The sequence below is a fragment of the Echinops telfairi genome, unplaced genomic scaffold (assembly GCF_000313985.2).
Source record: "Echinops telfairi isolate 266 unplaced genomic scaffold, ASM31398v2 ScPeMD7_7457;HRSCAF=8495, whole genome shotgun sequence".
Classification (NCBI taxonomy): domain Eukaryota; kingdom Metazoa; phylum Chordata; class Mammalia; order Afrosoricida; family Tenrecidae; genus Echinops; species Echinops telfairi.
This window is the reverse complement of record NW_022111357.1, coordinates 23,307,637-23,322,604: the sequence shown is the minus strand read 5'-3', so window position 1 is coordinate 23,322,604 and position 14,968 is coordinate 23,307,637. Positions and strand designations below refer to the sequence as shown.

The 14,968-nt window shown below is 52.4% G+C and overlaps 1 protein-coding gene across 1 annotated transcript; it reads left to right on the top strand.

The window, feature by feature from the left end:
- The first annotated feature begins 4,521 nt into the window (after positions 1–4,521).
- Positions 4,522–11,380, top strand: CELA3B (chymotrypsin like elastase 3B). Its single transcript, XM_004705369.1, has 7 exons — positions 4,522–4,561; positions 6,215–6,300; positions 7,981–8,078; positions 8,183–8,317; positions 9,230–9,366; positions 9,729–9,871; positions 11,192–11,380. The coding sequence occupies exons 1-7, from the start codon at positions 4,522–4,524 to the stop codon at positions 11,378–11,380; spliced, it is 828 nt and encodes a 275-aa protein (XP_004705426.1).
- The last annotated feature ends 3,588 nt before the right edge of the window (positions 11,381–14,968 follow it).

Genomic DNA, 14,968 nt, shown 5'->3' with positions numbered 1-14,968 from the left:
CAGGTAGAGATCATTATTAGCATCAACAGCCCAAGGCCGATTCCTATGAATCATTCCTATGAGCTCAGACACAATTCTTCTCTTCAAGCTTTTTACTAAATCTGACACCAGTGGCCCCTCCCAAGGCACTCTATTTCTCCGCTGGGTTCAAGGACTGATGGCATTCTATATAGACATATAGAATTCACATACAATATTCACAAATAAAGGGCTTATTAGGGAAGTAACATTACATTTCAGGATCAGAAATGACTCAGGATACAGTTCTTTAATCAGGACAGCTTCTCTTCAACAATACCAGTAGGCAGGCAGGCCTCAGCCTCTAGGCCTGGACTTTGCCCTATTCGGGTAAATGTTTTAACAAAGCTCTTTAGCTCCAGCAGTAAGTACTCAGAGATACCTCAATCTGTCAATCTGTCAGGAAGCCCTGGCCAGAAAGTTCTCAGTCTCCTTGCACTGAAGGTCAACACACCTACGGTAGCTGGCTGAATCCATGGGCTGGGAACCTTACTATGCTATTTGACACCAGTCTCCGGGTGCTGCTAATGCCATTTCTCTACCACTTCCGGTGTTAACAGCCCTCTCTCTGTCTCCTGGATCTAGGAGGGGCCATCACAGGAACCCTGAGTCCAAAAACTGTGCTCCCTTCCCGGCTATGCTTTCTAGGTGGTAGTGAGATCCTTCCTCTCTGCTCTGGGATTGGCTCTCTTTTAAGGCAAGTGAGGTGGTAAAGCAAACCAATCCCCTCATTAGGGTTCTTTACTTTACACCTTATTCATCTGGCCCCATCCCCACAGGGGTTCCAGGTACCTAATTTGCATATACAGAAACTCTGGGTCCACTCAGTAGGTCACAAGCACCTTATGTGCCTAGTTCCATCCAATCATTTTGTAGGACTCATACGACCATGGTGAAAAAAGCCCAATGCAAGTCATTCACTGCACCACACCCTCACCCTCAGAACTGTAATCCATTTTCTAGGCAGCAGCCTGAGGGATGCTTAATTCATAAATGAAGCCTCCTGTCTCTCTCCTACTTAACGCTTAGCCATTTTCCCACCCACCAATAGCTTCTCTTTTCACTTAGAATAAAGGGCCTCTCTGCTCTGTCCTGTGGGCTTGTTATGAGTCTGTATGGACTTGACAGCCACAGGTTTGGGTTCTATTGGGTTTCAAGGCCCTATGGGATCTGGTCCTCACTCACCTCTCTTATTTGAACTTCAGTCATGGAATTCGGCTAATAATCATCATCAATCATCCATGGTCCCAACGTCATCAGTCTGCTCAGGAGACATTTATGTATTTGTTTTAGTTTATCATTGTAAAATACACATAATAAAACATCTGCCATTTTTAAAGTGTAAAATGCCATGACAGGAATTACATTCACCACGTTGTAATTTTCAAATGCTTTTCATCTCCCTAAACAGGAACCTAGCACCCCTTAAATAACATTCCCCCTTTCCTGCCAATCCCTTGCTTAGTCTAAGTACCAGAGGCCTTCCAAAAGTTCATGAAACAAGCTCATTCTCTTTAAATTCCTTTATCTTTCCCCACACCCTTCTTGAAGTCCCTCGTATTTCAGATAGGTGGGTTCCGACAGTCTTTGTCCTTTTGTGTCTGACTAAGTTCACACAGCATAAGGCTTCCGATGTCACGATGTCCCAGAGGAGGCCTGCACTTAATTTCTCTTTATGACTGAATGATACACCATTACGGATAGAGTTACGAGCCTCTTGCTGGGAGGCAGAGGAGGCTGTCGGCTCCCAGGAAGATTTACAGCCTTGGACATGCAAAGGGTCAGTTCGGCTCTGCCCTGAAGGGCTGCTCTGAGTCAGAGATGACTCATGGCCGTGAGCTTGTTTGGCACATCCATATTGTGTTTCACCATTCATCTGTTGGGGACACTCGGATCATTTCCACCTTGTGCTTGTTCTCAGTGGTGCTGCAATGAACCTGGGACACCAATGTTGGTTTGATCCCCTGCTATCAGACCTTTTGGGTACATATCAGGTTCCCAAAGTAGGTGATACAGCCCCCTTAGGGGGTGCTGGAATGACTAGGGGCGGTGGTGGGGGGCTGCAAAAGCAGATACATGCACTTTATCCACCATTATGGACTACAGTACAAAGCTTTTAAATGGCAGGAGGGCACTGAGTGGTTTCTTTTTTCTGAAAAGGGGGCACTAGATCAAATAAATCCGGGAAGCTGTGAGATGTGTCCAGGAGTGGAATTGCAAAGAGGAATTCTACGTGCAACTTTTTGAGGAACCAAGCACCATTTTACAGTCCCACCAGCAATGGATGAGGGTTACAATTTCTTAAGTTTCTTTGTATCTCGGCCACCACTTTCTGTTTCACTCGGGACATTAGGGATCCTGGTGGTGGGGAGTGGCTGGGGACCTTTTATTGAGTTAGAGCTTACGTTAAACTATCGACCCAGAGTCAGCTCCAACTCAGAGTAGCTCCCTCTGGCTGCTCTTTGTTTTTTGGAAGTAGATCACCAGACTTCTCTTCTGAGGTGCCTCTAAGTAGACTTAACTGCCAACCTTTTGGTTAGCAGACAAGGGCTTTCACCGCGTGCACCACCTGGATGCCAGATAATGTAGTCAGCACCTTCAAATATCTAACACAACAGGGACAAATCTCAGAAATCTTATGCTGAATAAAGGACGACCAGGAACAAAACACAGAGGCTACGAGATGACTCCTTTTGGGTGAGGTTCCAGATCAGACAAAACTCTGAAGGCAGAAAGCAGGTGACGAGCTGCCAGGTGTGAGGGTGGAGGGGTCAGAGTACAATGAGGCCGGAAGAACCATCTTTCACTCAAAAGTTTCATATCTTGACTGGTGGTAGTTACATATATGTGTGTGTGCATCAGATATTGAATTTTTTATTTTATAATTTTGGCTTGTGAATTAGGTGGGGGTTTACATTTCAGATCATCAGCTTCGTATTCAGCAGTTCAGACTACTCATGCAATCTCCCAACAGCTGACCCTTCACTCTCCTCCGTCCCCTCTACTCTTCCCTCTAGTGGACTCCTAGCTGCCACTTCGCCCGAGTTACCACCCAGCCACTGTCTAGCTCACTGCTTCTGCACCAAAGTCTTTACCATGTGGTGCCTCCCGTATAACAGTGGTGTCATGTGATATTTGTCCTTCTGCGATTGACGAATTTCACTCACCGTCATGTCCTCTAGGTCCATCTCCTCCATGAGCTGCTTTGTGATGTGTCATTGCTTTTGAGTGATGCGTAGTGGTCCATGGTGCGTATGGACCAAACTCAAAAATCAGACTCACTGCCACCAGTTCCATTCTGACTCGTAGCAGCCCATGGGACAGAGTAGAACTGCCCTTGTGGGTTTCAGAGACTAACTTTTTAAAAACAATCATTTTATTTGGGGCTCGTGCAGCTCTAATCACAATCCATACATACATCTATTTGTCGAGCACATGTGTACAGATGTTGCCATCATCATTTTCGATACAGTTTCTTTCTACTTGAGCCCTTGGTATCAGCTCCTCATTTTTTTCCCTCCCCACCCCTTCCTCAGAGACTAACTTTTGACAAGAGTAGAAAACCTCATCTTTCTTCCCTAGAGCCACAGGTAGTCTCGAACTGCTGACCTGGCGGTGCACAGCCCAACTCATAACCACTGCCCCACCAGGGCTCCTGTGTCCATGCCAGAGTTTCTTTATCCATTCTCCCACTGATGGGCCTTCAGGTGGTTTCCATCTTCCTGCTGTTACAGAGATTCTCAACCTTCCTAATGCCGCGACCCTTTCATACAGTTCTTCATGGTGTGGTGAACCCCCCCACCATAAAATTATTTTCGTTGCTACTTCATAGCTGTCATTTTGCTACTGTTATGAATCGAGTGACCCCTGTGAAAGGGTCATTCGACTCCCAAAGGGGTCGCAAACCACAGGTTGAGAACCGCTGTGTGACTGTGGGCGGTGCTGCACTGAGCATGGGTCTGCAGATGTCCTCTCTGCATGCTGGGACTCCTCCTCCTTTGGGCACGTACCCAGCAGAGGGATTGCTGGATCCTATGGTCATGCCTGTGTCCCCACATCCTGGTAGAAAGTGCTTAACATTTTTTAACTGAAGTCGGTACCAGAATTGATCCCAGAGTAGAGACAAGAAACCTGAGGTCAGAGAGGTTAAGTCATGAGGCAGAGCCAGGACCTGAACCCAAGTCTAACCCGTTGGTGAGCCCGTGCTCTTTCCTGGGAGAGACTGGATTGCTCCGACGTGAATTTTCCTTGCCCTTCCCCTGTTATCAGCTAGCCATTCAGGGCCACCTGTGAGGCTGCAGGTCGGAGGAGATGCCAGGTCCTTCCATGGCCTATCATTCTTCCAGCTGCAGTGGGTGGAGGCCATGACCTTGGACCCTGGGAGACTTGGTGTTCCACCACCTGTTCCAGGAACGAGGGCCAGGACAGCAGTTCCCACCTGCCTCCCTCCCTATATCAGCACCCCAGGCTCCATGTCCCCTTCCCATTGTCCCAACACTCACCATGCTGCGACTGCTAAGTTCCCTCCTGCTTGTGGCCCTTGGTAAGACCCCAGCTTTGCCTGTGTTCTTTTACACTGCCCTCCCCCCCGAGTTTGATAGGTGAAAATAGTTTTAATGCTATTTATTTGCCGGTCTTAGATTACTCTGTCATATGTGCCTTACCTTTTTGCCCTTTGTCTTTGAGAGACCCGTTCATAGCCGTCGCCTAATTTTTCTGTTTGGGGGATATTTGTTTTCTAAATAAGCGTGGTTTTCTTGGTAAGGACTCACCACAGAGAGGGACATCTGTTTTCTAACCTGTAACAAAATCTTGACCAGAAGTTCAAATCCCATGTAAGGCAACACAGGCTTCTTAGCCCGGCAGGGGATCTGTGCTCATCTGCAAACATCGCCTGGGTTCTCGTTCTGTGCTGGGCCAGGAGCCCCTAGAACCCGGGCCCTGTGCCACCTAACACCTGGTTGACAAGCGGTCTCAGCTTGTACCTGGAGCAGGATTGAGGGGGCTCGCAGCACTGGGGCAGGAGAATGGTGTGGAGGCCTGGGTGGGCCGGCTCAGGAGAATAATGGAACCTCAGAGGGCCGTAATGGGGTTCCCCAGTGAGGCAGCGAACCGAGTCTACAGAGAAAGATGGGTCTTTCTCCTCCGGTAGCGTTACAGTCTGGGCCGCTCACAGGGGCGGTCTACCCGACCTATAGATGTGCGATGAGTTGGCTTCGACCTGATGGCTGTGTTTGGTTTTTTAAATTTTTCTTTGATTACTGCTTCATTTTCAAAAAGGTTATCGTCATGGATTCACAGTGTTAATTACCACTCGATGGTAGTTACAACACCGGAAAACCTGACAAAATCAGCTACTGTGTGAATCCCAGGAGCAAGAAAACCGCAGCATATGGGCGTAGTGCATTGCAGACGAAACCCCACGATTGGGTAGTAATGATAGTTCTGACCTGAGGGCAGTAGAAGGGTCAACAAGCAAATTAGCATCATTGTCGCTTTGGATATTTTCTGCATTTTTGCAGGATGTTAATACGCCTTACCGCCAATTCTGTCGGGCTGCTAACTGAAAGGTCAGTTCAAAACCACCAGCCACTCAGAGGGAGAAAGATGAGGCTGTCCGCTGCTGGAAAGAGTTAGTCTAGGAACCCCACCGAGTCCACGCGACCTTGTCCTGCAGGGTTGCTAAGAGTCCCAATGGTCTCGGTGACAGTGTGTTTGGCTTCGTTCGGGTAGCTCTTGACACGTGTGGGCTGCACGTATGGAAAATGCTTTCGTGGTTATACTTAATGGCAGGGGTGTTTTTGGTGAAAACTAAGTTTCTGCTGAAACGGGACACAACTATTTGATGGGCAGTCCTTGGGGTGGTACTGCCTCTGCCAGGTTCAGCTAGAGTGTTAGACACTCCACACACTCCCCCAGAGGCTGACAATGGCCGCCCTTTCTCAGCACCACCCACGGCACCAGACGCCATTCCAAGTGTCTCAACAGCTTCGATCCTCTCACGCAGGAGCTCACATTGGTATCTTCCTCCAGGGACCCCCAGGCCTCTGGGAAGCCCTATTCACTGGTCACAGAATGGGGACCAGCTTGCCTGGGGTCACCCAGTCAGTGTGTATCACAGCTAGGACTAGCACCCAGGTCTCCTGTTTTCTTTGGGAGGCTCCCTGGCTGACTAACACCCCCACTCTCCCTCCAGCCTCGGGCTGCGGCAAACCTGTCTATCACCCCTCCACCCGAGTGGTCAATGGTGAGGACGCTGTGCCCTACAGCTGGCCCTGGCAGGTAAGAGCAATGCCAGCTGCAGTTGTTCCCAGCGGGGACGGCGTGGCGCCCGGCCCCAAGCTCTGAGTGAGAAGCAGCGGCCTTCACCTCCTGCTTCCCTTCCAATTCCCACGTCGGCTGCCAGCGACCTGGAAGCCTTTGGATGATCTGCCCCACATGAGATTGTGCCCATCCAATCTCCCACCTCCATTGGGCTGTTGGCGTTTTACTCGTGGAATCTGGGGGAGGGCACTGCTTAACTCCAGGGGGTTGGTGCGCTAATGGCGGCTGCTCAGGCACTGTGAGTAGAAAGAGAGATTTCCAGGCACCCGTTTCTGGAGTCCTCACAGTATACCACAGGGCTGCAATGCCTGGGAGCAGTACAGTGGGTGAGGGGCTTTTAGAGAACCGTGGGGGAAGATCCAAGGGGCTGGGACTCGGCTGTTACCTCTAAGGGTGGTGGTTTGACCCCCACCCAACACCCCGAGAGAGAAATGATCTGCTCCTGTAAGGATGCCAGCCTGGGAAACCCGCGGGGGCCGCGTTGAGTTGGAATCAATTCAACGACCCACAATGACAACAGAGGGTGGCCCCGAGGAGCCACGCTTGCCGCATTGCCCACGTACACGTGCGGCTATTTACATGTAAATTAATTAAACTCAAGGACGTTAAAAACTCTGTCCCTCAGCGGCACCTGCCACTCAGTAGCCAAATTCAGTTCAAACTCACTGTCATTGAGTCAAGGCTGACTCATGTGATGCTGGAGGACAGAGTGGGACTGTCCCCGTGGGTTTCTGAGGCTGTAACTCTTTAGGAGAGCAGAAAGCCTCATCTTTTTCTCTCTGAGTGGGTTATGGGTTTGAACTGCCGACCTTGTGGTTAACAGCCCACTGCCCCATCCTAGGCTCCTTGTGTCTAGCCTGTGGTTACCACGTAGCACAGCACAGCTAGAGAACATCTCCATCATCACAGAAGTTTCAACGGGATGGCACTGGTCCAGAGCAGGGGTCGATGCGTGTTGTCTGTAAAGGGCCATCGAGTCTAAGCATTTTGGGTTTTGTGAGCCAGGTGATCTCTAGAGCAACAGTGCAACTCTGCCAGCATGGTGGCAAAGCAGCCACAGCCGCTCCACCAGTGTGTGAGAGTTCAAGTTCCAGGAAGTCTCTAGGTCCAAAAAACGCCATGGGCCACACTGAGCCTAAGAGCTGGAGTTTGCTAGCCTTTGAACTAGAGGGGGTTTACGATTTGGATGTATCCAAGTCAGGAGTGAGGCCCAGGACTTGGGAGGCTGTGCAGCAGAGGGACCAGAGAGGCCATTCGAGGGGCTCAGATGTTAAGATGGTATTACAGGACTCAAGAGACAGAAGGTGTGGGGATGCCTGTGGATACAGAGAATACGAGGACCCCCAGGGAGGCCGCAGGGCCCGAAGGTGTGGGGATGCCTATGGATACAGAGAATACGAGGACCCCCAGGGAGGCCGCAGGGCCCTTGCTCACAGAGTCTGCGTGCTCACAGGGGGGAAATGATAGCGCCACCCTGAACGGTGGTGCAGGTTGGGCATTGCACATTGCTAGAGGGTGGCGCGCTGCTCTGTGGGAAGGGCACCCCTGGAGTTGTGTAGTGCGCAACCTGGACCACCACTGGTGGCAGCCCTTTCTGTGGGGCCCAGACTGCTCAGGCCCTTCCTCTCCTGCCCCCAGATCTCCCTGCAGTATGAGAAGAATGGGGCCTTCCATCACACCTGTGGAGGCAGCCTCATTGCCCCCGACTGGGTCATGACTGCTGGCCACTGCGTCTCGTGAGTCCTTGTCCCTGCGAGGCCCCAAGGCAGAATGGGGCGGGAGTACCGAGGGGGTGGGGGGCGGGGCGGGGAGCCCAGACTGAGTCCACCTCCACTGCCAGGAGCTCCATGACCTACCAGGTGGTGCTGGGCGAGTATGACCGGGGACAGAAGGAAGGCCCCGAGCAGGTGATCCCCATCAATGCCGAAGACCTCTTTGTGCACCCCCTCTGGAACCCCAACTGTGTGGCCTGTGGGTGAGTGATTCTCAGTGTGGAGACCCAGGCCCCGCACCCCCCTAATTCAGAGCCTTAAGGATCACCCACGCCAAACCTCTCCCTAAAAGGAACAGCAGGGCACAGAGGGACAGGAACTCCGTCAAGGTCACTTGCTCCCCAGCCCCCTGCCAAATCCAAGGGTTCTTCTATTCGGCAGAATTCTCCCAGTGCATCCTGGGATCTTGGCACTGTGAGCAGAGAAGGGATACTGGAGTGAGAGTCTGGCTAAGGCCCTACCCACAGTGTTGCCTGCCCCAGTCACTCCCCTTCTCCGGGACTCAGTTTTCCCTCTGTCAAAGGGTTTCCTGGAAGCTGAGCTTACTGGGGGATGATGCAGGTCAAAAAGACAATCACTGGGTGAGAAAGCCGCCCCTCAAATCGATGTGCAATGGTGGGTGGATGTGAGAGGGTCCGAGAAGGGGCGGAAGCCCCCAATACAGCTCAGGAGTGAGAATCTGGAAGGACGGAGACCCTGGCCCATCCTCGCTGGGCTCCCAGGGTAAGTGGAGGAAAACAACCCCAATGAGATCGTCTGAGCGACCAGCAGGAGGGCGAAGCCCTCGCAACGTGGTTCATGGAGTGTGGCCCCCGGACACAGTATCAGCATCTCCACGGAACTTGCCGGAAATGTACCGTTTGGGGGCCCTCAGTGCAGAGCCAGTTGATCAGAAACTCTGGGGTGGTCCCAGCACCCTGTACTAAAGCCCTCCCAGCGACTGTGATGATGGACAGTGTGAGGACCTAGAGGGTGAAAGCCACGGGTTTATGTGGACGGACTGGCCAGGAAGGCTCCTGAAAGTTGCTCAGCCTTGAGAGCGGCTGGGGTGGGAACTGGAGGGGCAATTGGGGTGGTGGGAGGACCAGGCCCCGCAACTCTTCTGTCCTCCCCAGGAATGACATCGCACTCATCAAGCTGTCGCGGAGCGCCCAGCTGGGGGACACTGTCCAGCTTGCCTGCCTGCCGCCCGCCGGCGACCTCCTGCCCAATGACGCCCCTTGCTACATCAGTGGCTGGGGCCGTCTCTATAGTACGTGCTGACCCCTCCAGCCGGCACCGCGTGGACCGCGGGCAGGACGATAGGGCCTGGGGGCCAGGGGCTGAGGGCAAGCTCAGGACCAGCCCTTGCACTTCCCCCAGCCTCGGCCTCCTCCCCCACCCCCTCCCCTCCTTCCTCCTCCCACCCCCTCCCAGGATCTGTTCAGTTTGTCAGCAGCGTCCTGCCTGCTGGGAGGCCCTGGGGGGTGCGTGCCCCAGGAGCTGGGGATGCCTTGGTTGAGGAAGCCAGCAGGCCCCTTCTGTAACTTGCTGGGAGGAGAGTCACCAGCAGGCCAGAGGCTCCTAGGTCCTGCACCCTGATGGGCCCCCGCTCAGCGCTCTCTGTCCCCACAGCTGGTGGACCGCTCCCGGACAAGCTGCAGCAGGCCCTGCTGCCCGTGGTGGACTACGAGCACTGCTCCAAGTGGGACTGGTGGGGGAGCTCCGTGAAGAAGACCATGGTGTGTGCCGGCGGGGACATCCGCTCGGGCTGCAACGTGAGTCAGCTCTCCACGCCCAGGGCTCCGGCCCGGCCCGGGATGCCTCTGCCTAACCTCTGCTTCATTCAACTTCTGGACCACATGGGACTTGGAGGAAACAGGCCTGGTCCAGGGACAGTGCCTGGCTGGGGAGGCAGGAGCCCTGGCCCAGGGAACTCGGTGTCCCTGGTCAAACACTGACCTGACCCAAGTCAAGTCCTGTGCCTCCCTGGCCCTCAGACTACCCGGTCCAGCACAGTACAGGGGCCTGACATCATGACCGAAATCACCTTTAGCTGTGTGGGTTAGTAGTTACACTGAAACACGAAACGGACTATCATCGTGTAGCAAGTGTGTATGAGCAGTAATGAGCCCTGGTGGCACAGTGGTTAAGCACATGGTTGCTCAACAAAAGGTAGCAATTCAAATCCACAGCCACCCCCTAGGAGAAACTGTGGCAGTCTGCGGCCGTGCAGCTAAGCCTTGGAAACCCTCTGGGGTAACCCACTCTGTCCTATAGAAATGCTAGGACTTGGAATCTTCTCGACAACCACGTGCTTTTTTGATTTTATAAACAAAATTATGAATAATTAACGGTGATACTAATTATGGCAACTACCATTTTTTGAGTGCTACCAGATGTTGTGCAGTAAGGAGCCTTGGTGGAATAGTGGGCTGCTAACTGCAAGGTCAGCAGTTCAAAATCACCAGCTGTTCCTCAGGAGAAAGAAGAGACTTTCTACTCCCATAAAGAGTGACAGTCTCAGAAACCCACAGGGGTAGCCCTACTCTGTCCTATAGGGTGGCTGGAAGTTGGAATTGGCTCAATGGCAAAGAGTGAGTGATTGTGTGGGTGGGTGTGTGGGTGAGAAGGTGGGTGGGTCAGTGAGTGAGTGTGCGTGAGTGTGTAAGTGTGTGTGTGAGTGGGTGAGTGGGGAATGGGTGAGTGTGTGAGTGTGTGTGAGAGAGAGTGAGTGTGTGTGAGTGGGTGAATGAGTGAATGAGTGAGTAGGGAATGGGTGAGTGGGGGAATGGGTGAGTGAGTGGGTGGATGAATGAGTGAGTGGATGAGTGAGTGCGTGAGTGGGTGAGTGAGTGAGTGGGTGAGTGAGTGAGTGGGTAAGTGTGAATGAGTGAGTGACTACGGCATTGGGCTAAGATCCTACATCTAATGTCTCATTTCATTTTCACAAGAGCCTGCAGGAGAAACACAGATTTCCCAACACAAAGGAGCCCAGAAGTCCAGTAGTAAAGGATTCTCGAGCTCCTCAGAGATGGGAGGAATTTCTTAAACCTCAGCCCCCTGACTTAGCCCTTCACCCTGTCTGACCACTGCAGGGTGACTCCGGAGGCCCCCTCAGCTGCCCCAGTGCCGATGGCAGCTGGCAGGTCCATGGTGTGACCAGCTTTGTTTCTGCCTTTGGCTGCAACACTCTCAAGAAGCCCACCGTCTTCACCCGGGTGTCGGCCTTCAATGATTGGATCACGGAGGTGAGGAGCCGGGCAGGGCCCCGGGGCCAGGGCTGAAGAACCTCGGAGCCCGAGGAGGGGGCAAAGGCTTCTGAGTGGTCACTGGAGGGGGTCCACTGGGGTTGGGGCTGTTTGCCACTGCAGTGGGGCCCCCACACCTTGATGTTGAAGCCCTGGTGTGCCGTTGTGAAGCACTTGGCTGCCATCCAAGAGCAGATCTAGAGAGGGAAGACCCAGCAGCATCTGTCCTACAAGGTCACTGACCAGTTGAATGCAAGTCCATGGCCATGAATGGTTTTGGACTTGGTTGGCTTCCGGGTAGAGCTTTGAACTGCTGTCGAAGAGCTTCCTCCTTTCCATGTGTTGGTGAAGCGTCTCCCTGGTGGGCCCTCCCCTTCTTGCCACAGAGGAGAGAGTGACTCCGGCTAAGGAGAAGCTCTAAGAATAGAGTGTGGGCAGGGAGGTGGAGCCAGCATTGGTGAGGGTGCAGCCAGTCTGGGGCTGGGGAGAGCGAAGATTCAGATTGTCCATGGCCACAGTAGGAGGCCCCATGCGCAGACCCTTCCCCTTCGGTGTGTTTCAGGCATTGGAAAGGGTGCCTTTGCTAACCACTGGGTCTACTCAAGAGCCACCCTAAGTTTCTGTGTATATTTTCAATAACATAAATGACATGAATCATGTAACCCACCTTCACCAAAAACGGGGACAAAGAGAACATGGGGTCCAGTGACTTCTAACAAGCACCTTGGTTTTTGTTGCTAAGCACAAGGTCAGCAGTTCGAAACCACCAGCTGCTCCACAGGGGAGAGATGAGGCTGTCTACTTCCATAGAGATTTAGTGTCACGGAAACCCACAGGAGCAGTTCTACTTTGTCCTATGGGATCGCTAGGAGTCAGCATGAACCCAATGGCCATTCATTCATTTTTGTTGTTCATGAACCTGCGTAGCAGTAGCTTGCTGGTGTCCAAATTAGACATTTCCATGATGAGAAATTCACTTAGGAAATATTATTTGGAAGGGAAAAAAACCTAGAAAAGGATTTACCAATTCTGGCAGTAAAGTCAAAATTAAACATGTGATCCCACCCAATAATAAGTAAATAAACAAAAGACCCCCCTGGGAGTAAGTACAATTATGAACCTTGTTTTACACGAGGAAAGGGAGGTTCAGAGAGGCCAGGATCACACAGTTAGTAAGTGGCAGGGCCAGGATTTGAACCCAGTGCGTCAGGCTCCTCACTACACAGCAGTCTGTTCTGTAGCCTGTTCTAACTCCCTCCTTGTCTTCCAGACTATGGAAAACAACTAGAAGCAGAACCTGGATGTCGGTACCACTGTATCCCTCCCAAAGGAATAAAGACCTTGCAGAATAAAGACCTGCTCTGTGTCGATCATCCTTTTTTGGCTCACCTCTCTCCACAGCCCATTTCCACAATCCTAGATCTCACAGAGAGACAAAACCAGATCCAACCCTACAGAGACCGAAAATCCCAAAACCACACTTGCTGCCATCTGCTCATAGGGACCCTATAGGACAGGGTAGAACTGCCCCAGTGAGTTTCCCCAACTGCAAGTCTTTACAGGAGTAGAAAGCCCCATCTTTCTCCCACGGAGTAGCTGGTGGTTTCAAACTGTGGACCTTGAGGTTAGCAGCCTGTATTGGTCTGGGCAGACTAGAGAAACAAATCCACAGAAACTCATATGTGTATAAGAGAGAGTTTTCTATAAAGGGTAATTGTACATTAAGAAAGCATCCCAACCCAGTCCAGTCCAGTCCAAGCCCATAAGTCTGATATTAGCCTTGTCTGATACCTATCTATAAAGTCCTCTTCAGACTCATGAAACACAAGCAATGATGCCGAATGCAGGACGATCACAGGCCGGTGGGTAGAAAGTCTTTGGATCCAGTGGCGTTGTAAGCATCTCAGCGCTGGCAGGGGTCTCCACATGGCTTCTCCAGCTTCCAGGGCTGCATCAGGGTAGGTCCGTGGAGCTTCTCCTCAGGGATGTCTCGCAGGGAATCAGCCTTGTCGGTAGTGAGTCTCCAAGGGAGGGAACGGAAAGAGTGAGGTTTTCCACTTCCAAGGAGGAAAAACCAGATTTCCCAGAATTCTCAGGAAAAGGCCATCACACACAGAGCCCTCATTGGTTATATCTTGATTGACAAGCCAGACTCCACCCCTTTACTCTTAATCCTCTCAAGTCCCAAATTGACACCAGATAATGTAACTACCACAGAGCCCCAAGCGTAAACGCTATGCCACGAGCGTTCCTCAGCCCTATTGAGAAGAGTAAGGAAAAATGAGTCCAGAGAGAGGAAGAAAGTCGCTTGAGGGTGGCCAGACTTCTCGATCTGCCCAGGTCCAGCGGAAGCCCCCTGGAGACCTGTGGGCAAGTGTCTCAGTGCTTCTCTGTTAGTCAAGAGGTCTGTGATTTGAACCCACCAGCCACTCTGCAGGAGAAAGATGCAGCAGTCTGCGTCCATGAAGAGGGACAGCCTTGCACACACAATGGGGCGCTGCTCTCTCTGTCCAGAGGGCCTATCAGGCAGAATGGAGGACGGCAGTGAGTGGGTTTCTAGGTTTGGAGGGAAGGTTCTCAGGATCCTCAGAGGCTATCTAGGGTCTGGCAAGTATGACATGTCACCCGGATGCCATTAGAAATGGGGGGTGAGGGTGGCAACGAGCAGTTTCTTTTGGCCATCTCAGTTTCGCTCGCCAGCTGTTTGCTGCTCAGGATGTAGACTTCTGCCCAGGTTCAAAAGTGGGAAAGACGCCAGCCACCATGGCTCACCGGACCTTCGACCCACACATCATCTGCAGGGAGGAAACATCTGGGCTGGCCTCTCACAGGACGCCTGGTGGAGTGGGCAGGGCCACGCGCCTTCTGCTTTGGCGATGGGCTGGAGAAAGAGGGCCTGCATCATTCAGCAACCGCTGCTTGTTCCAGGGGAGAGTTCCCAGAGGGGGAAGAAGACACAGTTCCTGCCTTTATTAGCAAGGGCGCGAGCCTCAGTGTCATTCATTGGGCGCCTGCTTTGTGGCCGGTTCAGGGTGGGGAACACACAGATGAGTGTTTGGGTTGAATTGTGCGCTCCCCTCCCCCAAATACATGGTGCGAATCCTGACGCCTCTACCTGTGGATAGCATCCCTTCTGAGAATGGGTTGTGCTTGTTGGGTGTGACAGCGTTGGTGTAGGGCTGTGTGTGAGGGCAATCTCTTCTGAGATGGCCACATGTGAGCAAGCAGAGACAGGGGACGTGAGCTGCCCAGCCACATATGAAGACCGGCCAGGAGCAGCGTTATAAAACAACAACAGGGATCTTCCTTCAGGGCTGTCAGCGACAGAGAAAGCCTTCCTTCCCCTCAATGCCTCAGAACCCTGTTTTGTGAAACAAAGCCACTGTTTTGGGTACTTGTGTTACAGCAGCATGCGGTAACTCAGCGAGTGAGACACTGCCTTTGCCCTCCGCGAGAGCCCCTCCTGCAGGGGAGAGCAGACACTCCCACCCACTGTACACTGGGCGGGCAACTGGGGAACTGTTCTTAGGGAGGAGGGACCACTGCAAGGCAGCCACCCACGACACAAAACAACTGAATTCATAGAAACGACTTGTTTCATGAACACCATGATAGTACCATGTT

Excerpts from the sequence above, each read along its gene's own strand:
- CELA3B (XM_004705369.1), top strand. The coding sequence starts at position 4,522 with ATGCTGCGACTGCTAAGTTCCCTCCTGCTTGTGGCCCTTG. Across the intron at positions 8,318-9,229 it reads CCCAACTGTGTGGCCTGTGG|GAATGACATCGCACTCATCA; the intron begins GTGAGTGATTCT and ends TGTCCTCCCCAG. Across the intron at positions 9,367-9,728 it reads TGGCTGGGGCCGTCTCTATA|CTGGTGGACCGCTCCCGGAC; the intron begins GTACGTGCTGAC and ends CTGTCCCCACAG.